We start from the raw sequence: 26135 nt of genomic DNA, 5'->3' as shown, positions 1-26135 counted from the left end.
CAAGCGGGACAAGTAAAAAATGACTCTGCAACGTGAAGATTGACCGGGAGGCTTGCGCCATTCCGATGCAGCGGAGCGCTCTTGCTGTTTCTGCCCTTGTGCGTGGAGCGGGGCGTGGACCATTGAGTGTCCTTATCTTATCAGGTTGGCGGGGTCGAGAGCTCTGGTCTGCTTGAGCTCGAGCTCTCATGACATAACGTCATTGTTCGAGATCCGATCTTCAAGCTTTGTGCTTGCTTTCAACAGTTCACAAAGCATTGTCTCTTCACGATACTGTGACAATGAGCTCAACCGTAATACTTGGTTCTGGCATTATCGGCCTATCAATCGCATATTACCTAGCAGACCATCAACCAGGCTCGACAATCCACCTCGTTGACCCTTCACCAGAGCTGTTCGCCTCAGCTTCAGGCTATGCAGGCGGCTTCCTCGCAAGAGACTGGTTTTCACCTGATTCAGCCTCCCTCGGAGCGCTGAGCTTTGACGAGCACAGGACGCTCGCCGAAGAGCATGGTGGCAGAGAGAAATGGGGATGGTCCACGAGCACCACATTCAGTCACGCAGCAGCACCCGTAAGGAAGGGCAAGAAAGATGCTGGCTGGTCACAGGACGGCGGTAGCAGAGCAGAGGTCGTCGAAGCCGTCGAGAATCCAAGTAATGGGCCACCGTGGTTGAGGAGGGAGCATGGCGATGACGTGCAGATCATCGGGGATCCAGAAACCACGGGCCAAGTGTGCGTCTCCAGTCCAGCTTCATGCACTCATGCACTCATGCACCCATATGATGCACACACCATCTCCTTCTCTCTCTAGCAAGCCACTTCAACATGCTGGCTGGGCATGGAATCTGACTCCAATCACCAGGGATCCCCTCCGCCTATGCCACTTCCTTCTCGAAGAGTGCAAATCTGCCGGCGTTCGCGTCCACCACCCGGCCACAGTCCTCTCCATCCACACCGACCTCCGCGATGAGCTCTCATCAGTCAGGATAGGAGAAACGACATCCTCCACAGAGACAGACGTCCCTTGCACCCGCCTCATCATCGCAGCCGGCGCCTGGTCACCTCGCGTCTTCTCCCAGCTGTTTCCCGGCACATCATTACAGGTGCCCATCTCCAGCCTCGCGGGGTACTCGCTCGTTGTGAAGCCAAAGCCCAGCCCCCCAGAATCGAGCTCTGGGAACGTCAAGGCTACGACAGCCTGCCACGCCATATTCAGCACCGACGGTGCCGGCTTTTCGCCGGAGCTATTCTCGCGGGTCGGAGGCAACGTTTACGTTGCCGGCCTGAACTCGCCATCCACCCCTCTCCCATCTCTACCAGGCCAAGCACCCATCTCCGCCGAAGCCTTCGCCAAGCTCAAGAGCACGGCGGCGCGCATCATCACGAAGAGCAACGACAGCGGAACGGATCTGGAAGTCGTCCGAGAAGGTCTCTGTTTCCGCCCGGTGACGGACTCGGGCGCTCCCATCCTGACCCGGATCCCGGACGACCAGCTCGGGGGCGTCGCGACGCGCACCGGGGCCGAGGGCGGTGTATTTCTCGCGGCGGGACATGGGCCTTGGGGCATCAGTCTGAGTCTCGGGACGGGAAAGGTGATGGCGGAGCTTATGCAAGGGCGAAAGCTGAGCGCCGATATATCAAGGCTTGGCCTGACGTGAGGGTAGCAAGCCTTGTGCCCAGCTAACCCGCTTGGTTTAGCTGTTCATGCAGAACCTATCATGGATTCGATGGTGATGATGACCAGGCGGCAATACCGTCTCTTAGGTGGAAAAGGAGGCTCCTCCAGAATTTCCTTGGAAAATACTTCTGCCCAAGGTCCCTCGAGCGCAATGGCTCCAAGTCCTAAACCCGATCGATGAGGCGACGCCGATATCACGATCAGCGTCCGCATCCACATCGCCACTCGTGACTCTTGGAAAGCCCGCACACCCACGGTAGCGGCTTGCACAACGGCGCGGGTGCTATGACAATGCCTTAGTAGCAGCCGCCCGTGGCGCTTGCGTCGTGAGGGTGTGTAGGTGTGCAAAGCACCGGCCAGTCTCCATCGTGGGAGAGCACTTGCTCCTCAGAAGCCGAAACGTCTAGGGGGGTAAACTTGTCAAGGAACAGGCTGGCGCGGCTACATCGGCTCTTTTGCTGTATGTCAAGAGCTGGGCCAGAAAGAAAGAAAAAACATTACAATTTGCCAAGTTCTGTCTTTACGAGGCGGACGCGGCGGGGCGGTGTTTGTTGAATCTGTCTCCCGTCGGCAGTCGTAAATGGGGCAGATGCTGTTCTTCTGCCCATCGTGTCCTTCGTTTCTTCTCGTAAAACACGGCAGAAAACTCTCTTTTCGCCCTGCCAAAATTTTGCCCAGAAATAGCCGCCCATGGTTGGGTCCAAGACTATCCCGTACCTTGTGGAGTATGTCATACACTAAGAGCACGAGGATATCCACTGCGTGAACTAGTAAGGAGGCGGGAGGAGAAACTATGACAGGGTTCACTGACCAGAACATGATCCCTCCGAGGTGGTCGTTGTGGGGATTAGTGAACAAAAGAATTATGAGATGAGCACTGAAAAGAAGAGGCCATCACGGACCTCGCGCCAGGGCTAGGCTGACGAAGGTGGACTGTGAAAGTATGAATTGTATACATAGGCCGTAGGCATACCAGGAGAGAAATCTCTTCACCGAAATGGAGTTTGTCGAGTGAGCACACGAATGGAACAATGTAGCTTAATTTCTGGAGAACTTTAACTTTGGTTGGGTCGGGCATTGCGATCCCTGGGCAACGGAGCGCATTTTTGTAATTTTGCGCCGTTCTCCGCGGCAGTTCCGTGCTTATCCTCTCCATGCCTCCCAAGGGCTGATTGTTTGGTCAACCCAAGCTGCTGCTAACGTAGTCCGTGGAGCGGATTCAGAGGCTCCTCAACGTTTCCATTGTAACTCCGTATTCCCATCTTCTTCCCACAGTTACTGTCATGATGTGTCATCCCTTGTTCCTGGATTCTGGACCCAATGACCCGTTCATCCCCCCCTGTTCTAGCAGTTAGGTACACGTGCCGGTAGAGTGACGAATTCACATCAGACGAAGCAAGCTGACTGCATCGGTGAAAACCGATAGTTCGGTTCTGTTAATAACCACCACCCCCAGGGCCCAATCTCTCATCATTGTCCCAATTCGTGTCCCCTGTCAATGTGCCTTCCCGGGGCAACAAGCCTCATTCTGCAATTGAGGCCATAGGCTGTTATAGGCCTCCCTTGCAGTATCTCGGGAGCTTCTCTTCCATGTCCCTGGATAAGAGTTCGACAGAGAAGAAAGAAAGCCATTGGTTTTTTCCTTTTGAGGCTCCGTTGCGTGTCGCATCCGCGAGACTCTCTAATTTGCCACAGTTCAAGCAAGGGCGCACAAATCAGACTGCACGGGGCCACGGGTACCTGCATGTCTGGTCACTCAGCCTCATATGCATGCCTGTCTACGACTCTATGTAGGGTACCTGTTTCATCTCCTTTTTCTTCAGGTGTGCTATATCTCTACACTAGAATAGCATTATGACCTATCCTCTACTCCGTGCCGGGCAGTCACTGTCAATTCCAAGTTTTTTGGCCTCGACACGTCGCCCACCACAATGCAGCAATCATGATGGTGTTCATCTCATGCCCGCAAGTACCACCAGCAGCCTAAGAAACCCCAACGTCGGCACGGCAGTTATGTGCCGCGTGAAATGTGATGCGTCAGCAACGGTTCCCAGGCATGGGCCCCCCCTTCCTTCTCTAGAAGCTGTCACGACTCATGAACACAGCCAGCTTGAGGTTTCCACGCGATGTCATCCCCCCATCACACTTACATACACTATGTACTATCGTCCGGTGTGCATCTGTTCGAAGTAATTAGTGCACCGTACCCATCAGCCCGAGCGGGGGATGAAGTCAGTCATCCACACCGGAGCTGTCTGTCAGCTTATGTTGGTTTCCAAGGCTCTGGTAGCTACCCGTATCCAATGATCCATTGGGACCCAGACGATGAAGATCACCACCCACCCACACAATCACACACACACACACACCGCAACGAAAAACGGTCCACGAGAGCCAAGTCGAATCATGCACGACTCATCATGCAGAACTAGCATCGCAAGTACCTCTCAAGTCACGAAATCCTCACGATAGTCGATGGAACCAACCCCGCTAGGCGTGAACCAGTCCTACAACACCAGCTGAAGAACCGTGAGAAATCCACCACACGGGGAAACGACCGTGCCCCTAACCCCCTTCCGAATCGATTGGCTACCTCCCACGAGATCTCGACACCAAATGCACCTTTCTGACAAGCGCAAACGGTCTTCCGGATCCGAACAGATATTCTGTACGGATACGGAGTAGGCGGGTACTCGGCATTGCGGGCGCCTAGGCTAGCGCGACCTACATCACTGTGACTATCGATCACGGGATAGGTGTGTATGTCTCACCGTCCTCACAGACGAGATCTTCATGTTCGATCCCGAGCAGGCTTACACTTCTCAAAGACGGCAAAAGCCCGTCTTGCCGGGAATTACGGTCGTAAAGTCTGTAGCTTGCTTTCATAAGCCTACTTTATTTGGCATCCCGACACCCTCGTGATGAAGTTTAACCCCGGGAGCTTTGACCCTTTCTGAACCTTTGAAGAAACAATTTTGAGTTCAGCGCGACAGGGGCGTAAATTGTTTTCCGGGTTTGCCCAAAGAAACTCGAAAGGGCTTCGAAGTTGCTACCGTACCATGCCAAGACGTCTGGTGGCCACAAGCAGTGAGCTGTCGAGTCCGAAAAATTCATTAAGCACCATTAGGCTTCGGCACCAGGTGGTATCGTCGGAGGAGGAGCTGGGAGCTGTTTGTCCGCGCCGCCGCCGCCGCCGCCGTCGCCAGCACAGCAGCACAGCGGGGGGCCTGTCTCTGTGTTTAAGCTTCTGTGCCTGTCAGGCACAGCCATCCCAGCACTTCCGCAGCGTCGCATTCGAGAGCCACAGCCATGTGGGTGGTGAGAGAAAGGCGGGCAAACTCGCAAAAACCGAAATGCGAGCACGAGGTGCAGAGAGTACGGAGTAGTGAGAGCAGTGCTGCTGCGCCACGAGGTTTTTTTGGATGTCCACGTGGAAACATTCGATGGCATCCTGTCCCCAACCTTTGCGGGAAACGAAAAAAGTTTACCCCACTCGCAAAGATACCATGGAGAGAGAGCCTAGACTAGCAAGAAAGGGAATTCGTAATCATCACCTGCTCCCGGTGAAGTTTGGATACATTCACAGTTACACACACGGCGAGAGCGAAACCTGCGAAGCTGAAGGTGTACGCGGTGGGCTGGGCAATTGTCCAATCACAGGCCAGAAGTCCTGGATCCCCCCATAAGCTCCGGCCTTGGCCGGCCCATGTTTTCTTTGTCTGCGAAAAAGATCACCAATTCGCCTCCGGTGGGAGACTTCGGTCAGTCGGTGGGAAAAGCTCGGCTCATGTCCGTCTCTCTCTCCCCAAGAGCGGCCGCTGGGCGGGTAGGCTCACAGGATACGTTGATTGGTAAAGAGTCGAGACTCGAGGGGGGAGCCCGTAGACGGTTTGTAGAACAAGAGATTCGGGCCTACTGAGGGGTGTTGGGCCCAGAAACAACCTTCGGAACTAGCTGTCCGTCCGTCTCCTGTGAATTCATTGTTTGCGGATGATCTAGCAGCAGAGAGCGCTGGGTCTCCCGTGCGTAAAGGAGAAACTTTTGCAAAAGGTTACACTCGCAAGTTCCCGTCGGTGAGGGAAGGCCCACGACGGGCAAAAACATGGGCGGTTACCGTAAGGTCACATCCTCGAATTTAGTGTACACGCCCGAGCCGCCGTGGGTTCCGTGTTACCATCAAAGTTCGGTCGGATCCGGGGCTTGGGGCTTTCCTCGAATTCCCAAAGGGCGGCCTTACGGGCTTCAGGACAAAAGCCTAAATTGGCTGTTTCGGTACCTTGCAGCAAGCGGCACGGCAAGGAAGAACGCGGAAACATGATTCTGTCATTTTGCGGGTAGAGTCGTCGCAAGGGTTGATGGGACGATTTAGAGATGCCCAACCGGTTACCCGTACCTTTGAGCCAGGGGTGTTGAATGGGAAGAAAAAAGGTTCACTGACTAAAGTTCCCGTCTCTGCGGAACCAAGTCAGTCAGGTGCCCAATTGTTCGAACCCATTCTTCCAACATTCTTTCTCGTAGTGTACGGAAAGTTCTTGCCTACGGACATCCAGGGGATGGTGCTTGGCATTGACTCGGCATGAGACGAAAAGATGATCGTCAGGACAAGCAAGGTATGGCAGTTGGGAACATTGGGCACCGTGACCTTGATGATGAAGTCAGAAACATGAAATGCATTGCATCAGAATGTACAACGGGTATCCATCTGCTCTCATGTAAGGCCCTTTTTTACTTCCAAGGCAAAAGCTGCCCGATCGTGGCATCACTGCTTCACATTATCGATCATCGGTACCAGAGAATTGTGTGCGTGATGATGTGAACCCAAAAGAACAGAGCCTGGCAAGCAGTAAAGATATGCCAGGGTTTTTGTCTTTCGTGAATAAAATTACAATATGAAGACGATGCTATATCGGGGCGTGTGTCGTGTTTTTTTTTGGACCAGCCCGCCTAAACCCAGTTCACACCCCCATCCCCGTGTTCCCTCCCCTTCAGGCTCGGTGTGCCGCCGTAGTAGGCAGGTTTCCCACCCTTGGCCTGGGTTGACAGTTCGCCTGTGCGTGCGCGTGCGTAGAAAAAAAAAAGGATCCCCTTTTTTTGTGTATTCCCCCAAAAGATGAACCGCGTCCCGAAAAATGACGTCAACTTGAATGCCCCCATGCCGCCCTTCCGTGCACCTCCAAGTGCCGTAGTCTTACAGAAGAAAATTGGTGAGAGGGATTCAATCTGAATAGCCCAAAATATGAGAAAAAAGGGATATCAGATAAGAAGTGAGACGTAAATCAAGAGGCTCGCTGGGAAAAAGGCAAAAAGAGACACTAAAAGACAATAAAGCAAGAAAAGATGCGCCCGCTGGTCGTGAAAGCCGTTAAAGCCGCCCTCCTCAGAGGTGTCTCCCGCCGTTTTTGCTGCCCTAGACAAGGTGATAGGAAATATTGGAAGAGTGAATGGTGTTGATGAAGTATTCGATGATGAGTGTCGATGAGATGTTGTAAGGGAAAGTGATGAAGTTGAGTAGATGGATGTTCCTTAGAACAACGTATTGGAAGTTCGGGCGCTTTCTTGCTCAAAGACAATGCCGCGCCTCTTCCAGCCGCCGCGTTTGATAAAGTCCTCGACGCTATCGAGGGACTTCATTGCCGGTCGTCGTACAGTCGCAGGCGAGCCGCGCTTGATGGAAAAGTTCTGCCATTGCGATTCCCTCACAGGCCTCTCCTCGTCGACGAAGCTGCCGTCCTCGGAGGAGTCCTCCTCCTCGTCGTCATCGTCATGCTGAGATGCCAAGGTGTTAATAGTGGACTCGGACCAGTGGGAGCGCGGCAGCTGCGGTCTCGTTGAGGCGATGTGCTGCTGGACCTTGAAGAGGAAGTAGTCGTCGCCCTCGGCGGCGTGTTCCCGGGATCTCTCCTGCTGCTGGATCGGCGTCCGCGGCGAGTCGACGGGCGGTGCGGGCATATCGGGCATGGCGGCGGCGAAGGAAGCCTTTGCCTTGTCTTCGGCGGCAGCGGCAGCCTCTTGGCTGGAGAAGTACGAGTTGATAACCTCGTCCTCGATGGACTGGGAGTTGTGGATAAAGGGCCGCTCATAGAGTCTTGGTGGTGCGTGGAAGGTCGGGTGTAGTGAGAGAGGGTCAAAGTCGAGGACTCTTGTGTGGCGCATGGTTGCTGTTGAGCGGGTTGATTGTGTTGATGAGGAGTCGCTGCTGGAGACTGAGTTGGTGAGGGAGGGCTTGCGGGTGTGGAGAGCCTCTGGGTGACGGGCTCCCTTATTGAATAATGGTGAAGGCATGGTGATAGTGTGTGTGTGTGTGTAAGAGAGAGGTATAGCTCCTTCGAGATAGTGACCAGCCAGTTGATGTAGGCTCCTTGTGGTGATCGATATATATAGTTGTTGGTTTGTGATCCAATCCTCGTTGTTCCTATGTTTTCTCCCTTGTGTATCCGGGCTGTCGGTATTTGATGTGCCGGGAGATGAAGTACGGTGGGAGAAGGAAGCTCGCCAAAGAAAGAAGAAAGGTGAAAGTGAGGCTGGAGGGAAGGGTGTTGTAGATATGATATGTTACCACGAGAGAAACTTTATTCTACCACACGGGTATGTAATGGATAGTCTTCAAGGAGTGTGGTTGTTTAATGATGACAAGGATGTCAAGTGGTTGATGGGAATTCCGGGACAGGGCATTTCGCAGCTTGGGAAACGAAAGCGGGCATTGGGTCTTATTATAAAACTTCATCATCCATGACGGCCGAAACCAGGATTTTCATGGGGAACCACATCTGCCTGCCAAACGTGGGGATGAGCAAATCGGTAAGCAGGCACAACAGGCAGGCAAGCAAAAAACCACTACTTACCTACCATACACCACACACCCTACACCCCCCCCCCCCCCCAAGCGGGAAAAGCGAGCGGACGCGAGGATGGGTACGCTATGCAGCAGAGAGAGACAAGACAGGTACACGCACGCCGCACACCGCACAAGTGGACTGGGCACAGCACGCCGCGGAGACCAAGGTCCCTGACGATCGAGGCTGAAAAGAGGATAGCCTACATAGACGTGAACGGAGCAGGGGTGGGAGGAACGAGGAACGAGGAAGCAGGACTCTCACGCTAGTGAGTTGAGCCACTAGCTTTTGCTAGGGTGGTGGGGAGGAAAGGGTTCTTGAGGAATGGGAGAGACGGTGCCTTGCAGGTTCCGCATGTCGACGAGGAATTTTGGGATGGATGGATGACGGGAGCAATCAGTGAGTGGGAGGGGTTCAACTTGAGAGGAAGAGGCTAAGAGGATCAGGCGCATGCCACGCCGATGGATAATGGAGGGTGGTATACGTATCCGAGGTGCGTGTGTGAAGATTGTTGATGCTGCCCAGAGAGACCGGACACACGGTAACTCCAGCTGCAGAGACGGAAACAACGGAGAGAGTTTGGGAGAGAGAGATGCTACCCAGAGAGAGGGAGAAAGAGATCGAGAGATCTCGCGAGAATGGACGCCGCCCGTCCCGGCCGGCGTGAATGTCTATTGCTCACCGCCATGGACGCGAGTCAAATCCCAAGGGCAAGGCTGCGCTTGCGCGGCGCTACCTGTTCCCTTCCCTAGTTTGTTGCTCAGACCTTTACCGAATTGTCGTATCGCAAAAGGCAGTACATTAGCTACACCCAAGACAAAGCGAAAGTGGACAGAACAAGAAAGGAAGTCGTCATTCCAATTCCAACTCGTCGGCGGTCAGATGTGCCGTCTGAAGTCATGCTGCGGATGGTCGTGCGTGGCCCTTCTTCGTCTCCGGGAGGAACAGCAACGAAGGAAAGAATGCCGAATGAGTGTATCTTAGGTCCGAATTGTGCTGGACGAGAGACGAGGCGACACTAGCGTTCCTAAAACGGGGTGAATGTTTTTGTGGTTGTTTGGTGGTTTCTTCGTGGATTTGGAAGACACTGGGAATGCCCACCTCGAAAAACGAAGCACACGATGGAGCAAATCACCAAATTTAGGGCACGGCCAAAAAGAGAGTTCCGGGGACGGGGACGGAAACAAAAGAGAAGGAAGAAGAGAATTAACCAGGCTGACAGCTGGTTGAGGAAGATGAACAGGGGACAGGGGGGGCCAGCAAGGCGGTGTTGGTCAGCCTGTGACTCCTGTGAGCCCTTGAGTACCTAGCTGCTTTTCCAGGTTCACCCGGTCAAGAAACTCTCTTCTTGACTCCTCTCGGCCCTGGAAGCCTGAAAGGAACCCGGAGAGTACGTAGATAGGTATAACTGCTCGCTTCTTTCTAGCTCCCCAAGTTCAGTCTCGACGCCACGATGAATGAAGATACGTACCAAAGTATCCGGAAGGGCGGGCACGTCCCACGCTCTGATGAGCATTACTAACTCAACGAAAGGGCACCTTCTACAGCAGGTGGCCGTGGATCTCAGGCAGATCAGCGGAGGGCACGCTCCCAAACGGGCGCTGACGGCGACGTTACGATACGTCATCCGTTCATCTCTTCCGTCTGAACGCTACCTACGTAGTAAGGGAAGCATAACGAATTTCATCAATGTCAACGCCGTCTGATCTTTTTCCACGCTCGTTCTACCGCTTGATCTGCCTCTTGCGTGTCTTCTATGGCTTGTCAGGGCTTTCTAATCGAATGGAAGCCAGAAGGTGATCCCAAAGGATACGCTACGGCTTCAGATACGTTCCACAGGCGCGAGGCCGTGTGTTTCATGTCTCTTGCAATTGCAATCTTCGATGCTGATCGCGATAATGTCTCTCCCAGTGAACCTGTAAACTTTGAACGGGGCCAAGGGGCATCTGTCTGACGGTAAGGTACCTGAGAAGAAAGAGCTGGGGCACTATTTTTTTTTTTTTTCGTGATCCCGCTTGCGTACGTACTTTGTAAGTATATTCTCCGGATGGATGCACAGCAACTGCTTTCTTCTCGTTTCGCTGAGCCGGTCCCCCCCGGATGGTGATGTCTTGCGCTTTACACGTACGACCACAACAGCAATGTCGTGAACACCCGATTTTTGGACCCGTCCCTGCCGGCGAGGCACGCAGCCACGTAGCCAATGACCCGTCGCCATCCAACTCTGATATCTCGGAGGCGGCCCTGGACGCACACCTACACCGACGGGAGGGGAGGAGGTGGGGGTGTGTATGTGCATGTGTGGCGTTGCTTCTCCAGCTCCTCTGCAAATATAACCCCATTCTCAAACAGTCATACAAGCACGACAAGGACGTGGGATGAAGCCTGAAAGAGGGCCCGTCAGCCAACGAGAAGCTGATTCCGAAAAAGACGAATTGACAGCCAATCGGCCGGTGAAGATCACCGATCAAGTGGTTCCTGGTCGTTGCTGGTGTGGCTGATCAGCAGCGCAGGCGCTCCTGCGATGACCACTGATCGCCTTGGAACACTCCTTGATTTTTTGCCCACCGCTTCGAATCCCAGTTACGCATTTGTGCTTGAGTTGCTTGATCCTGGAATGGTTTTTTGCAACTTGTTCTGCGGAGTCTTTTCTGCGTGATGCCCTCGCTTCCATCCCGCATCGTGCATCGGGGGACCCTTTTGTTTTTGCCTATCTTTACCCCGTTGCCAATGCTATGCCATGCGGTTACGGATGCTCATCAACGGCCGTGAATTTCCCCCTTCAGAAGAGATTCAGAGAAACGCGATGTCGGACCGAGACAGGGGCACCACCATCATCCGTCCTTTCAACACCCATTTAACCCACCTTCCACATCTTTCTCCCTTGCCTCGAAAAGATAGACGCTGCTGACGAACCCGATACCGTGACCGTTCAGCAGGACACGCCTGATCTGATCCTGATCTAACCCCCCCCCCCCCCCTCCCCCCAAACGTCGACGATCCCACCTAAGCCATGCCCAAAGAGTGCAAAACGCTGCAAAACGCTGCCGCCTAGCGTGAACGGAAGTGGGAAAAGGGAGGGAGGCACTGGGAACTTGAGGAGAGGAGGGAAAAGAACGACAAGCCACTGCCGCAGCTGCTGAGTGGCTGACGAACCTCAAGATGTGTGTTTAAGTGCGATGGGCATCCATCTGAGCCTCTTTAGGATTGGCGCGCGGCGGATGGCAAAACGGACACACACACACACACACAAACACACCACACACACTCCTCTTGGTAGTACATCCGCTGTACTGCGGAAGCGAATGCAAGTCTTCTGGTCTGATGTGATGGTACCTGAGATGGAGCTTGGGAGACTAAGCCGCGAACGGTCGGCCATCTTCATCGTGTTCCTGCAGCTAAAGGCAAACGGTGCAGAGATCCGTTGATAAACTTGTCACACTAGCATTGGAACAGACGAGATTTCCCCTCTTTCTCTTTTGCGTGATGAAAGAAGCGGTCAGATATCAGAAATGCGAAATGCGGTCTTTTTCCCAAGACGACGAATCGGTAGCAGCCGCCGTTCGCATGCGTGGGTGAACCGAGATGGCCAGCAGGATAAGTTCATCAAGCACTCTATTTCTTTGCGTTTCTTGCAACCGCCGCTGCCAACTGTCATCGCATATCCCGCATGCAATGGTCTTCACCCGCAATGAGTCTCACATGCCGACTGACAGCTCACCAGTTTCACCTGCCCTGCTCCTTCATTCTGACCTGCTATTGTTGGCAATCCGGTTCCGTCGGGATTCTCTTGTTTCCAAACACCGTTCGGCCTTCGGTAGGGTTTCCCCACGCCCACCGGGCTACACTACCTACAGCATCCGACGCCATCCGGTCTTGACCCCTCACTTCCAGCTGATCAAGCAGCTTCTTCCCCCAGGAAAAAAGGGTGCACTTCCTCATTACCATCCCTGGCAAGAATCTTGGTTAGCTCCGAACCACCAAAGTCCACAACCCACCAACGGGGGGGGATCCATCATCCTAGCAAGTTCGCAGCTTGCTCAGCTGATGTCTTTCCCCTCATCCTCCCATCGTGATGCACCTCCCAAGAACCTGTTCAATAGATTTCGATAGGTTGGGGGGACTACTAGGTCCTGAGGCATCCCGAGGAGGTCACAGCACCAACTTCCATCTCGATCTCCCAGTCGCGTCGTTGAGAGCGAGAACAGCTCCCCCTCGAGAGATTCAGGGAGTGGTCTCGCCCTTCATTCACATCACGATCTCGTAATTTTGCTGTTCTTTGGAAGAACCGATCTAATGGTGGTGGTGGTGTCCAAGTCTCCAAGAAAGCCCAAGAAGCAATTCGCAATCATCTATTGGAGGTTTACCGCCTGAGCCAAGTCCACCAGACCGTCTCATCGCGCACACCCTCTTTCTTCAGCTCAGCATTCTTCCTCCCCCAATCATGAGATTATCTTTCAACCTCCCTTTCCATATCTCGCCATTTCCTCCTCCCCCCCACCGCTCCGGCTGTTGGGAGACTTTCTGATGGCCTTTGCCAAGAAGTCCCACTTGGTGATGCTCAGACTCGGATTGTGTATATTCCCGGTGAATCGGAAGGGCGTTGCAAGGGAAGAATAAGACGCGAAATCATCTCTAAAACGGCGCCGGACCGAAAAAGTCTTTGACGTACTATATCCGTAGATTCGAGTTGAGACTTCTCCAGCGGAGACCGACTCACCTGCCCACGGTTCACTCCCTCCACGCATCGTCTCGTGACGATGCCCAGGAATAGGAGATAGTTCGGCTTTCTCTCCCAAGGCTGCGCGGCACACACCACGCTACCATGATACGGTCCAGAGTACAGCCTTGCGTCAGCAATCCACGCAAACGAATCGTAAGCGTTATCGGCCTATTGGTCTCACCGAAGGCGTTTCTGCGCCACAAAGAACTCCCATTCGCTTCAGCCAACGGCATCCCGTATCAACGGGGGGCTTTCGATCCCAGGAATACAGTCAGGCTATTCGGTGACTCGACCAGACTAACTGATGACTCTATCAGAAGCTACATGATGACAGACAGGGTTACTTTTTTACTATTAATACTAAAAAAAACACGGATATTCGTTCCGCAGGCGCCCGTACGAGAAGCTGCCAGGCCGAAAACTAGCTCGTTCCCACAAACGCTCTCCGCGCACCCGCCGCCCCTGCACACCTCGCGCAGTCATTCAGCCCTTTGGAATTCATCGAGTCCAACATGTCGTGCTCTCGTTCCCATCAGAAAAGTCGACAAAGTGGCCCGCGGACCCCCATCAGGACCATCCTGCCGGGCTCATACTATGGGGGCGTGGTGGGAACGAAGTGACGGCATGGCAATGCCCCGTCGATCCCGATCGACAAGGCTTCTTTTTGGTTTTCCTCGACCGCGGTACCAACTCCGGTCTTGAGACGCTGGGCCTCCTGAATCTTTCTGTGACATCTCCGCCACTGGCCCTTGAGTGACCTATGCGAATGTTTCTATCCGCGCATTTTTTTTTCCTTCCTCATCTCGCTCTTGGATTCATGGTGCGACTTGATCGCCCGATGAGAACACGAAGACGTTTTGAAACGGAACAGCCACCCCTTCCCGCGCTAGGGCCGGTGGCTTGCTTGACAGCTTCGTTCAGCAGAGGCTGAAGTTGATGCGTGCGACAAGGAAACCGTTGCATTTCACCAGTAGTTCGTTCAGAACGACAGCACCTCGATCGTGATGGGACCTCACCCATCCGTTGACGTCGTCAGATCCAAGCAGTGGCTTCCGATGGCCAGAGGATGGAGGGCAGGCACCGCTGTCTTGCGCATTGAATATGTGAGCACTCAGCTTATATGCCGAAGAACGTTTTATGACCCAAATTTTGGTATTCCCACGCTACTAGTCGATATCGATTGAGACTTGCTTTACATGCATGATGTTGAACTTGAGCGTCAGCCTGTACCTGGAATGCGCCTTCGCGTGTAGCGCGTTGTGAGGCGACCAAGGGAGACAGCATGCGCTCCGTCACTCTTCCCGGTGCATAGGGGCTTGCTTCACCAGCACCAAGCTTAACAATAACACCAACTTTTTCCAAGCTCCCAGCTTCTCAATCGTGTCTCTGATGGATCAAGACAGTTGTTTCATGTTCGTACATTCAACAGGGAGTGGCCGCGCTCACTGCGGCCACCCCAGATCGACCCGTGGGTGCGTCATCCCGCGTGCAAGCGCCCAAGGGAGCCGCCCTGATGTTGTGCATCTTGGTTGTCCCAATAACGACGGTCCGACGCCTCCCCCTAATAGGGATCTTCTTGTGCATGCCTCCCGTCCCGTTCCACGGCAGCCACGGCGGCCGCATGAGACCTGCCAGATAATGATTGACAACGGGGTTCGGAAGTGACGTTGAAGGCAACGCTTAGCTGGTCTTGAACCCTTGGTGGCTTGGGGGATTGGGCACGAAGTGGCTGATTGTTGTTGTGCGCATTGATCAAGGTCAGACGCTGCCGAGATGAAGATGTGCACATTCTTTCGTCAACAATTCTGCCACAACAAGCGCCTTGCCGCGGTCGCGTTCTTGCTTGGGCCGAGACTCTGAGCGAGGGAGTTGGCCGCAACGATCGTGACCGTGATTGATAAACAAACTTCCTTGCTTAAAGGGATTTTTTTCATCGACGCGTTTATTCATCCCATCTCGATGCACGCATGTTGACAAGCCTGGCATTTCGAAGTTGTGCCAACGCATCGTAGCCTTCAAGTCGATCGAGATGCAAGGCGTATCGTGATGGCCTCTCTACTCGCCAATGATGCCGTCATGTTCGCCGGCGAATCGCTTGACACGCTTCTGCTCCCAGTTGTCGATGTCCTTGGCCGCAAGTCGCTATTGTCCTCAGTTAGTCCTGCTCCATACATGTCCAACTTCTCGCCAAGCTGCTTCAACACTATGACTTACGTAGTATTCCTCCTTCATGTCCACCTTGCGTGCTGACCGACGCATGTTCAGCTCCTCATCCCTGGTAACCTGTCGCACCCTTCTATCGTACTTTTCGTAGCGGATCGCTGTAGCTGGCGTCAAGACGAATGAACCGGCAACCATAACGGCCACGAAAGGCAGACCGAATAGGAGGAATGGCCTCTTAGCCATTTGCGCTCGGTACTTGGCGGCAAAGGTGTTAGTCGCCGCCGAGGATTGGAACTTTTTGCTGTCGAATACGGCCATGTTGAGTGACGTCTAACAAGAAGAGATGACGATGCGATGTAATTAGACGCCCAATCGGAGTATTTTGGTTTATGGGACTCGGACTGATTGACTTTCGATGAAGTTATTCACTCGGCCGATGGAGGTATCGTGGGCTCTCGACAGTTGCTTCAATTGTTCGTTGCGAATGTGCAGCATGGAGTGGTCTGACTCTGGATTAAGATGATGCGAAAATCACCAGGAGAGGGAACTTGAGCTTTGCGCTGAAAGTTTCCCGGAGCTCCCAAGAGAGTTTGAGCTCGGATCCAGAGGCCCCACCTGCCCTGGCCTGTCCGCACGTGCCGCATCGCGTTATGTCATCTGGTCGGACCGGAGATGTTACGTAACCATTTGTAGGCCATCTCATCGTCGGTCCGCTTACTCATCTTTCCTCCACTCATGGATATGGATCTCTCATTCACCCACTCACTCATCATACTGAACAATCAAGTTCAATACACTTTCACATCTCTCTCGCCAACTTTATAAGCATAGTCAGAGACCCTCGTTTTCATCAAAGACACCCAAACTCATTGTACATTGATCAACCCTGCCTCACCTGAACTCCAAGACATTAGCCGGCGCCTCGAGGCGCCGTAGCGGCCCGCATCGGTCTATCGGCTTCCTAGGAAGGGTGAAGTAAGGTACCCGCCGCATGGTATCTGGTCCCGATCTAGTCTCCTGGGGCCCCCAAAGTCTCTTGAGTTCCATGTACCTATGCCTCCATGACATGACCCGTATTATGAATGAGATCATCAAACCACAGTTTTGACATTACTTCATGGAGCTTATAGCCCTATCTCGACTCAACATCATTAAATTGCCGACGTGGAACCCTTCCGAACGGTCTCGACCAGCTCCATCCGCATAACTCGTCGCCGGGGAGAGGGTCCCCTGTTCTCCATCAACCTCAAGCAAGGCTCGACCTGCCGTTGTTTCCCCCGGAACACCAACTGTCATCACCACAAATAGCATATCCGTACATACGCTTGATCTTGGTGCCATGCCGCACATGCGAGCGGACCCGCTCTCCAAGAGACCGTACACGTACCCTTCTGAGCCACTCCGTCCCTACTTTGTGTGCCATACTCTGCACTTCGGTCTCATCTGAAACTAAGCACGCCTAGAGAACGCCCTTCGCCCCCAACTACCACCAGCCATGCCCAGCGATGTTCCCCGCAAACTTCCCTAGCGGTGGCACGTCTTATGTCTTGGTACTGTCCTGCCTACTTGTTTCTCGTCATTTTGAGCCGCCAACGCTAGACGTCGTGAGTCGGGTCGTCACCCGTTGTCCAGAGACAAGCCCCACGGTCTGCCACAAACAAGAGCAAGCGCTATCTCCCTCAAACTGGATGGGCCCCAGCAGCACCAGCTAAGAACTGGCAAGTAGGAACACGCAGCAACAACTGACAAAGAGGCCAAGGGGACCAAGGGGCACTCTGGGTTCCCGAAAAGCTGGGAACCGTGCCGGAGGAGCACTGACCAAGCGGAAACTTTGGCCCACTGCACAACACAGCGTAGCACTTGGCCCGCAGGCCTTCAACACTGTACCCTCTTTTCGCCCTTTTGCTACACTACACATGGTGTCCAAGGCAGTGCCTATAGCTCTTTCACGAAAGTTGGCCCGGCCATCCCCTCCATCCCCCCTGTATGACACACTGAAAGCCATTTCGTCGGATGATTTTTAGGCTTAGTTCTGCTTGCCTGTCGGGCCACAAGCCGACTAGGAGCTCCTGAAGGGGGCAGCCCTGGATAGGTGTCACGGTCTCCGAGGCTTGTTTCGTTTCGTTGAGGCGGACTACGCAAAGCAAGGCAAGTGGCAGTGGTCTGCTACTCTGCTGCCGCAAAGGAACTTGCCGGACTAGCCAAGAGCGTGTGTTATTAATGGACCTTCTCCATTGCCGGCGTCTGGGCGTTGGTGGCGTTTGGAGCATGTATAAGTTTCTCCCAAGTCCTTCTCCTCCATTTCAATTCAAGTGCTCAAACGACTTGGCATTCTTTGACGTCCCACGAACATCAGAAAGATCTGCTCATATCTCCCATCGTACCCAGGCTGGTCCATCCCTTCGACGTTTCGCGATCCACTCTACTACTTGGCCCATATCAACCACTTCAACGTCTTCTGAACATCTTCCCTTTTCCGGTCTCCATACGTCAACACAGTCTTCACAATGGGTTACTACTGCTCCAACTACTACGTATGTCTTCTCAAAGGTCGTGATATAGTGCGCTCAATTGACTCACGTGACACTCTGCAGGGCTCCATCCATTGCCACAATACAGTCTCCCGCTTTGGCGATAGATGTCATCTCTGCGCAGTATGTGAAAGCCCTTGGACTACAATCAGCTTCCCAAGATCTCACATTCTACCGTCACAGGCATCAAAAAGAGGCGCTTCCATTAAAGATGGTCTACTTTCCGAGGCCGAGCGATGGGGTTCATCCACCCCCCGGCCCACCCACGGCGATCGCCGAGTCGAGCGGGCCAGCCGGCCGGCCCGGGACTCGAGAGTGAAAAACTGAGGCAACTACATGAATGATTAACGCATAACATATTAACGATCAAAGATGAGAGGAGTTAGAAAGAAGTGAGCAAGAAGCGAGCAATCAGCGCAGTCCAGGAGGAGGGAGCATATCCAACGGTCAGGAACGGGTGTGTGATACACAGGCGTTCAAAAAACTAAAACGGGACCCCGCGATGCGAGACGGTCCAAGCATTGTTCTTTCACTTGAGATACAATTATGGAGTGAGGCCTATCAACCCATGAGCCCCTCATTCAAACTGTTAGATCTCGACATACCAATTTAATTGATTTGCCATCATCGAACACATTTGATCAAAATGTGCAATCAGAATACGCATTCGGCCATGAGGACTCTCATGAGGCCTTGACGCGGTACCTGCTTGTTGGGCAAGTCATAACTTCACGGTCCTGCCAATGCCGAGTCAGAGTACTCTGCTAACTTTAAACTGACGCGCTGCTGCGATGGCCATGACCTCTTGAACCTATTTAAGGTTTTCACGTCACTAGACGGCTGGACTGATATCGTGAGGGGGCGGTATCGACAACTTTGGGAAGCCGATGCTCGAACTTTAGACAGATCAACCTTCAATCCAGACTCAATAAGGCAACGTAAGCAAGGTGAATCCGAGTCCGTGTGTGTGCGCTGCAAGGCTACAATGCCCGTATTTCCAAATCTAGGGACCCGTAACCATGGCAGGGGTGTGCCGTGTCCCGAAACCCCATCACATCAAACAAAACCAGCTCAGTTGAACTCAGAAACACCGCCCCAACAGTTCGGCTTAGACACGTCCACCAGCCAACTTTACGGGGTGGGCAGTAAATGCCTCCCCTCTGCCGACGGAAAGCAAACTTTCTGAGAGAACTCGAGTCAAAGTTGAAAGTTCACAGAGGAGCAATCCTGTGTCATGGAAATCTCAACTTGTCTGATCAAAGGGCTGGAATGGAAAAGGTTCAAACCATGACAGGTGGACCTTTGAAAAGGGTTTGTTTCAGAATCTGCGGCAGATCCACGGACAACGCGCTACTATGCAGCACTCCTCTCAAACATTGCACGTGATTCTCGAACATACAACTGTCAGAAGATTTGCGTAGACGGCCCGAACAGCTATCAGTCATTGCTTTCCGAGGGGAGGATCAGAGATTGCCGTCGGGACGAGTTGAGACGATCACGCCATGGCCAGACTGAGCCCGGACCGTCCAAGACCATGGATCTTTTGTCGCCCTCGACTAGAAACTTCGGATGGTGCTTTTCTTCCTTGCGAATCCGACGCGTCTTTGGACAGATCTCATCTGCTGGCTTCTGCCACCTGGGCAAGATCATGTACTGGAAACAAGTCATGGGATACTGATGTCGGACAGGAGGTCTTCGATCTCGGCTTATATGTAAGCGCGCGCGGGGGGGGGGGGGGGCTATAACTGGCATCAAACCACTTTAATCTATGTCTAATTGAAGTTGCTGTCAGATTTACAGGAAGTTGATTCAACGCTACGGGAAGCCGCTCTCATGGCTGCTCGGATTCGCGACAGCAAATACCTACGACTTGACCGACTTGTCGGTCGATTGCTTTACATGTGAACCTGCATTATCTGCCCACCGTCCGATGTCAATCGAACGCCTGTGATGGCCCGTGGTGGAGCAGATCCCTAACAAAATCGAGGTTTTCACTGTCACATATCATGATTCAATAACATGTCGTTCCCCAGCAGCATCGATAAGCCTAATAATCTTTCAACCTCTATAATCGTTAGACTGTTTTGTGCACACCTTGCGTTGATCAAGAATTGATATACCGGAAGCAAGGTAACCTGAATTTCGAACGACGTTTGAAGAGAAATGTTTGCCCAAATTGTGTTGTCTTGCTCTTGCAATGTCCGCCTCGGTGAAGCCTGACACTGCCCGTTCAGTGAACGTTTCAAAGTCTCCTTCTTGTAACAGGGCTTTCAATCACCACTTCTAAGCTCTTGAAGTCAGGAGGCCTATGTCACATCTATTACGAACATCCGTTTCTCGGTAGCCCTCATCATGATATGTTCACTTTGTATGTGAGTGTTCAATGATTCAAACTTGAAGAATCGGTTCAGCATTCGAAACGTTATGCCATGATATTTCCACTACCCCTTGATTCCCTCTCAGACCCATAGCGACATGAGCTTACCACAGGCTTATCAGTCGGATAAGAATCAGAACACTCCTGCTGCATGCCAAATGCTGCTCAAAGTCTGGCTTTTATGAGGACGACTTCGGTGGTACCAGCACATTTCCACATTATCCCGCCACCCGCTTTGCCAAACCCATCATCAAGGTACTTGATGAGCATAAGAACTGGAAACTTTTTACGCCATTTGTTTTGCTACCATTCTTTTCTTCCCTGCTACATTCTCAAGGAGACAGGACGACAAAACATAAACTTACTACGCAATCCACCCCCATTCCCCCAAATCAATAGCACCAAAGAATCAAACAACTACACAAGATGGAATCCCATCCGAAATCAGCACAAAGCAGTGCCGCAACACCATTGAAGACAGCCAACTTAGCTGGTATATTCCACAAGTTCCCACAACTACCTCTTGAATTGCGTTTCCTCATCTAGGAACAAGCTCTGTATCAGCTAGACGCTGAAGGGCAGCCACTGTTTGCCAAGCTGCCGCGAACTTTGGAGAAGGAAGCTGCCATAAAAGATGCAGTCGAAAAGGCTAGGAAATCTCCAGAACTTTTGGAATCCTCAAAGCATACGCCCAGGGATTGCAAACAATTCTCGGTGCATGGCACGTCTTCAATGCATTTCGTGGATGCTGATATTTGGCTGGCGTTTAAGGAGTCTCAGACGGCATTGAAGTAGGCCATCAAAGACTGCGTACACAAAAGGTCCGGGAACAAGATGTTCAAGACCTCTGACAGTCAAAAATTACAAGGGACGCCAGACGTGGACAGCAGCTCCGCCGACGAAACAGCCCCATCAACGACCGGTCAAATTTGGCAACAGAAAACAGATGAATGGGCATTTGCCGTGTGCTTCAACTGTAGACTCCTCTGCTATCAGCTTTGGAAAGATAAGGAGGCGGCCATACCAAGGCCTCCTCGTTTCCCTTTCGAAACCACCAGTCCCGATTTTCGGGCAGAGTTGACGTGAACCCGCGGTATGGTCTTCAAATATGATTACTACTGGATGTTCAGCTCTTGTAGAGAATCGGTAATGTCTCTCATGAACCAGAAAGATATCAGAGGCTACTTTTTGGAAGCCGTGGGCAACGGGTATCAATACGACCTGACGCAAATCTATCTCATTGACTATGGTATCTGCTTGAAGCCTGGTGCTAAATTTCATAAGTCTTATAGCTGCGGCGACCGCAGGTCCAATGAAGTCTACTACTCAGATTTTGATATGGACAGAAGTAAGCCTTTGGGGGCTCTGGACTTTCTCGAAGAGGTTCAGGATTCGGCACAAAATTGGGTAGACGAGAATGATCCATGGATGATCGATCCTTTGGTGACGCCCGAACCAAGCTGGTGGACGTTCGTAAGTATATTCGATCTTGTTCGTGTCCTCATTTGTGAGTTAGCTTAGTAGGAGGAAATTTGGAACCCATGGTTGCTTGCTGGTGGTATTGAGAGTAAGCTAGACTGAGAAGTCATGGACTATAGCACATCATTATCATAAAACCTCTCACTACCTACAATAAGTCAGGATCAAGGTACTATAACATATCAAATCGTTTCATGATCTACCATCTCTACTAGTGATTTGCCTCGTAGAAAATCTACGATCCATGATCCAACTGAATCACTTAAATAAGAGGGCCCCTTCTGCCACCTTTTCCCAAGCATAATGAATTCCTCAAGGGTCAGTCATGTTGCCCTCATCTCAAAGGTAGGAGTATCAGATCCTTTGGAGTCATTCCGTTTCTACTTCCTCAAGAGAACCTGGTACGCTATGCTACTCTGTATGAGCAGGCTATCTTGGCGGGTGGATCAGCTCGAGTGAGAGCGCCTGTCGCTTGCGGTAAGGCATCTATTTCACGAAGCTGACACAGACGATAGGAGCGGTCCAGACCAAGTCAGCGATGGCGGAGGTGTGCTGCAACAATCTGCTTGATTGGACAACAGACAGGTGCCGTGGTTATCACTGAACCTACCGGTGAGACAACTGATGCAGGTAGAAGTGCCGTGCATGGTAACGCTGACCAGCTGAGCCAGCCTGCTGAAGCGGGGTTTTGTCTAACATCCAACAAGCCCCAAGACGGCCGAAGCAATGCGCCCGATCACAGCCGGTGAGATATCAGGCGACCAATGAAGTCGCAGTTGACGTGCTTTCGTGTCCTGTTAATATCAGGCGGTGCGTAGGCTTCCAAACCCCCCTTCCCCTATTTGGTCCGTTCCGGACCGGTGGCGAAGTGATCAGTACGGGAGCCTGCATTGAGCCTCGAGGCGACTCAACACTTAATTATGGGGCTCAGCTCTTGTCATTCCTCAAATGTGCCTCGCCGTTGTTGGTCTTCTCTCGAATCGGACCCCGCATGGATCAATGAATCGGTCGCGCAATGATAGTCTCGACCATCAATGGATACAGAATTCGGAGGGATGCTCTTGAGGCCTGGCTCCAGAACACTCGAGGCGCGGGCAACTTTAGCCTCACAGTAAGCATGTTTCATCCTTCTATATGAGATAATAAGGGCAATATACGAGAATACCTACGGAAACAATGCATAGAGGCCGAGAGATGGGGACAAAGAGAAAGACGGAGACAATAGGTATAGACGGTAGAGAGGCTGAGGCAGGGTAAAGAGGGAGAGATAAAGGACATGATGATCAGCAACAGTGGTAGAGAAGAGGCAGACGGAGACTCTAGTGGAGATATAGCTAATGTTAGACAGTCTAAGGATGGCGACTATGTGATAACGGCCACAATATCAATCACTCAGGTAACCCAGTATATCAAGACTTTGGGCTACTCAAAACTAATCAAAGCGACATAAAGGACGACGTTCAACATCTGGTTATACCAAGAAAAAAAAAGAAACCGAGGTTAGGCTAGTTTCAGGCTAGGCTCTAGAGACAGCAATCAAGCACCGGACGTGTCTCTTGCCTAAACCACGCCCGGACGCACGATATGGTATTCTAAGCCTCATGAAGGGAGAGTATTTATTCGGGTCATTAAGTCCATAAGCAGAGAGGTTTTCAGTAATCGATGTCTACTACGTTACCTAAGGCACAATACTACATGAATCCAGTGCTGCTAATGTGCGAGAGGCGGTGTTCGAGGTGTGCACCTCTGCAAGGCAAACACCGAATGCGTTAGCCAGTGAGAATCTGACAATCTTGAGCGACCCCGCCACCCGGGCCGAAATGGAATTATTGCATGTACTTTTCTTCAGACTTAAATGTCATCCATCTTCCTGAGGCTCGGCCCACAGGCGACGCATTCTCAGAATACTAAGGAAGACCCCCTGGTTGTGCCGACTACTGTCGTTATCTTTACACCTATTGTAGACGCTGTGTTCAAATCCTGCCTCAGGTTCCTGTGTATCGGTTTTGTGAAACCCTCATTCTCAAAATGCAGACACAAGACGCGTACGATCGGTTCACGGAGATTTGCCGTAATTCCGACGAATATCCTCAAGTACAGCTCAGGAAACAAGAACCTCATGAAGCTCTCTTCGGTGAACGGCAATATAGAAGCCTCCTAGAGAGGGAGTGCTCCTTGTTTGACCGCGCGGCATCTGTGATAACGTTCTGGGAGACTGGAAGACGAAATCGTAAGAAACCATGTACTTTCTTATTTAGGCTCCTGATCTGATGTCAGTAGAATTCCCTGATGAGGAAGAAGCCATTTGGGATATGGAGACCCTTTGGTCACACCTGCACCGCGGTGATCAAGACCCGCACGTTCGTCACGTGTAAGCTATGATACCCCTTCAACCCTTGGTTGAAAATTACTGACCACCACGGAAAGTTTTGTTAGCGCAGATAACTCGAGATCGCCGTTGAGTTGCTCTATGGATATGTTCAAATTAGTTTGCTCATATCACCAAGTTAACCCCTCCTTCTTGGAGCCAGTACACGCCTTCGGACGACAGAGCGAGCCTCTCGATCTCTGTCTGGCTCAGTTCAAAGGCAGCGACACGCTCAACTGTCTCACTGAAGGCCTCCCAGAGCTTCCTAAGATCGGCCGTTCCGGTCGCGAAATACAACTGTCTTATCTTCTCCGCTCCGTCGAATCTTCCGAAAGTGGCAAAGGGGTCTGGGACTGGCAGATTCGTCAAGTTGCGAACTATCACTCCTTCGACGTGGAAACTGGACGGGCCTTTTGGTTCACCGTCAAGGCAGACGATGTTTTTGAAGACCGGATCAAGAAAATAAGCCCTCTCCTCAGAATTCCAGCCAAGACTGAAACACAAGATGGAGATGTTTCTCTCTATCTTCAGGCGTCATTAGCTACTCACTTGGTTTACCTCTGCTGGTGCGATGAGAATTGGCGACAGTTCATCAACGAGACCGAGGCAGGGATTCGAGCGATTGTAACGCCAGCCAGCAAAGCGATTGTCGATGATCTCATTGACAGGGAGTCCAGCCTCTTAAGTGCGTACCCAAAGCCTTTGAGAGACTCCCGTAGCCAAACTATGTACTCGCACAGTCAATCCATGTCGGGCACTTTGGCCACCACTATTGACCCTGAGAAGAATAAGATGTCGATGTTATCCCGGGTGGCAAACGGGACGTCTTCAACTCTGAGCTCTTGGCTGAGACAGGAGAAGCCAAAACAGACGGATCCGGAGCTCGGTGGCCATTGCACTGCTTGTACTACGGACACAAGTTCACCGCCTCCCCAGCCAGACACATGGGAGGTTCTCAACCAGTTTCGGTTCAAAGACGTGCAGACCTTGCACAAGCACTCTGAAATCATTCATCGAGCTTCTCTAGCTCTGGAACTTGATATTGGTGTCCTTAATGACATCTGCACATTCTACAGTCACACCGCCGCCGCCGAGTTTCGCGGAAAGATTGCATGTGAAGGAGCAATCAGCAACTTCATCAAAGAAGTCCAATCTATCGCGAGGAGATTGGAAACACGACTGCAACAAATGCGTTGCTTGGCCATCACCCTTGGTCAAAGCATACAGCTGGTGAACATACCCTCAGAAGCAGAATGAAAGAAAGCGTTCTTAAGCTAACATGGGACCTAAAAGTATGAGCGATTACTCCAGCAGCGTACCAGTCATATCGGTAATTGGTTCGCGGAAATAGCGCACGAGAACACGAAGCAGATGCAAGTCATAACAGATAAGACGTTGAAGGAAACGACGTCGATGCATGTCATCACGATCGCGACACTAATCTTTCTGCCGGCCACTTTCGTTGCAGTAAGAACGGCTTACCCGAATACCGCCGGCATGATATGAACCTCTGACTTAATGGTAGACTTTCTTCCAGAGTGGAGTGTTGCTTTGGAAAGAAGATGGGCCAGACGACATGACAAGACCATTCATCTGGAAGCGTGATAGCTTAATGCTCTTCTTAAGCTTCTGTGGTCCTCTGACCGCGGCAACCATCGGCGGCTGGTTATTCATGTGTGTAAGACTGAGAAAAAGTGCACGGCGGAAATTGTAAGAATTCACTTATTATAGACATCATATAAGTCAACATACCCACTTCCTGGCACCCCCCTGTTTCTGGCACCACAAAAACGATGGGATCACAACCCAACCTCCTCATTACTATTAACTATTGATCCTCAACCACACCCACTACAATACAGCTGCCAGCCTCACTAGGGCATTCAGAGTCGCTGGATTCAGCCGTGATAACCTCCTTTTCACCCGCTTCGATTTGAGCCCGATGGATATCCCTGATGTTCGCGAACTTCGTATTGGGATCG

The 26135-nt window shown here is 52.0% G+C and overlaps 7 protein-coding genes across 7 annotated transcripts; 5 read left to right on the top strand and 2 right to left on the bottom strand.

Annotated features, from left to right (window-relative positions):
• Positions 1-281: 281 nt before the first annotated feature.
• CTAM01_13453 (FAD dependent oxidoreductase superfamily) lies at positions 282-1659 on the top strand (the record flags this gene model as incomplete). The annotated part of the gene is made up of 2 exons (XM_060529456.1): positions 282-733; positions 864-1659. The coding sequence occupies 2 exons, from the start codon at positions 282-284 to the stop codon at positions 1657-1659; spliced, it is 1248 nt and encodes a 415-aa protein (XP_060375947.1).
• Positions 1660-7202: 5543 nt separating this feature from the next.
• On the bottom strand, positions 7203-7961 carry CTAM01_13452 (uncharacterized protein; the record flags this gene model as incomplete). Its single annotated transcript, XM_060529455.1, has 1 exon — positions 7203-7961. The coding sequence occupies one exon, from the start codon at positions 7959-7961 to the stop codon at positions 7203-7205; it is 759 nt and encodes a 252-aa protein (XP_060375946.1).
• Positions 7962-12024: 4063 nt separating this feature from the next.
• Positions 12025-12625, top strand: CTAM01_13451 (uncharacterized protein; the record flags this gene model as incomplete). Its single annotated transcript, XM_060529454.1, has 2 exons — positions 12025-12113; positions 12229-12625. The coding sequence occupies 2 exons, from the start codon at positions 12025-12027 to the stop codon at positions 12623-12625; spliced, it is 486 nt and encodes a 161-aa protein (XP_060375945.1).
• A 2665-nt stretch (positions 12626-15290) lies between these two features.
• CTAM01_13450 (cytochrome c oxidase assembly protein cox-16) lies at positions 15291-15716 on the bottom strand (the record flags this gene model as incomplete). The annotated part of the gene is made up of 2 exons (XM_060529453.1): positions 15291-15377; positions 15450-15716. 2 exons carry the CDS (start codon positions 15714-15716, stop codon positions 15291-15293), a joined length of 354 nt encoding a protein of 117 aa, XP_060375944.1.
• Positions 15717-17618: 1902 nt separating this feature from the next.
• On the top strand, positions 17619-18248 carry CTAM01_13449 (uncharacterized protein; the record flags this gene model as incomplete). Its single annotated transcript, XM_060529452.1, has 3 exons — positions 17619-17932; positions 17993-18052; positions 18113-18248. 3 exons carry the CDS (start codon positions 17619-17621, stop codon positions 18246-18248), a joined length of 510 nt encoding a protein of 169 aa, XP_060375943.1.
• A 3207-nt stretch (positions 18249-21455) lies between these two features.
• Positions 21456-23235, top strand: CTAM01_13448 (uncharacterized protein; the record flags this gene model as incomplete). The annotated part of the gene is made up of 2 exons (XM_060529451.1): positions 21456-21779; positions 23134-23235. 2 exons carry the CDS (start codon positions 21456-21458, stop codon positions 23233-23235), a joined length of 426 nt encoding a protein of 141 aa, XP_060375942.1.
• Positions 23236-23813: 578 nt separating this feature from the next.
• CTAM01_13447 (uncharacterized protein) lies at positions 23814-25659 on the top strand (the record flags this gene model as incomplete). The annotated part of the gene is made up of 4 exons (XM_060529450.1): positions 23814-24015; positions 24066-24156; positions 24213-25383; positions 25447-25659. 4 exons carry the CDS (start codon positions 23814-23816, stop codon positions 25657-25659), a joined length of 1677 nt encoding a protein of 558 aa, XP_060375941.1.
• Positions 25660-26135: the final 476 nt, after the last annotated feature.

Source organism: Colletotrichum tamarilloi (genome assembly GCF_030869305.1).
Source record: "Colletotrichum tamarilloi strain Tom-12 chromosome Unknown Scaffold_96.1, whole genome shotgun sequence".
In the NCBI taxonomy this organism is placed as follows: Eukaryota; Fungi; Ascomycota; class Sordariomycetes; order Glomerellales; family Glomerellaceae; genus Colletotrichum; species Colletotrichum tamarilloi.
Note: the sequence above shows the minus strand (reverse complement) of the source record. Positions and strands in the feature narration are given on the sequence as shown.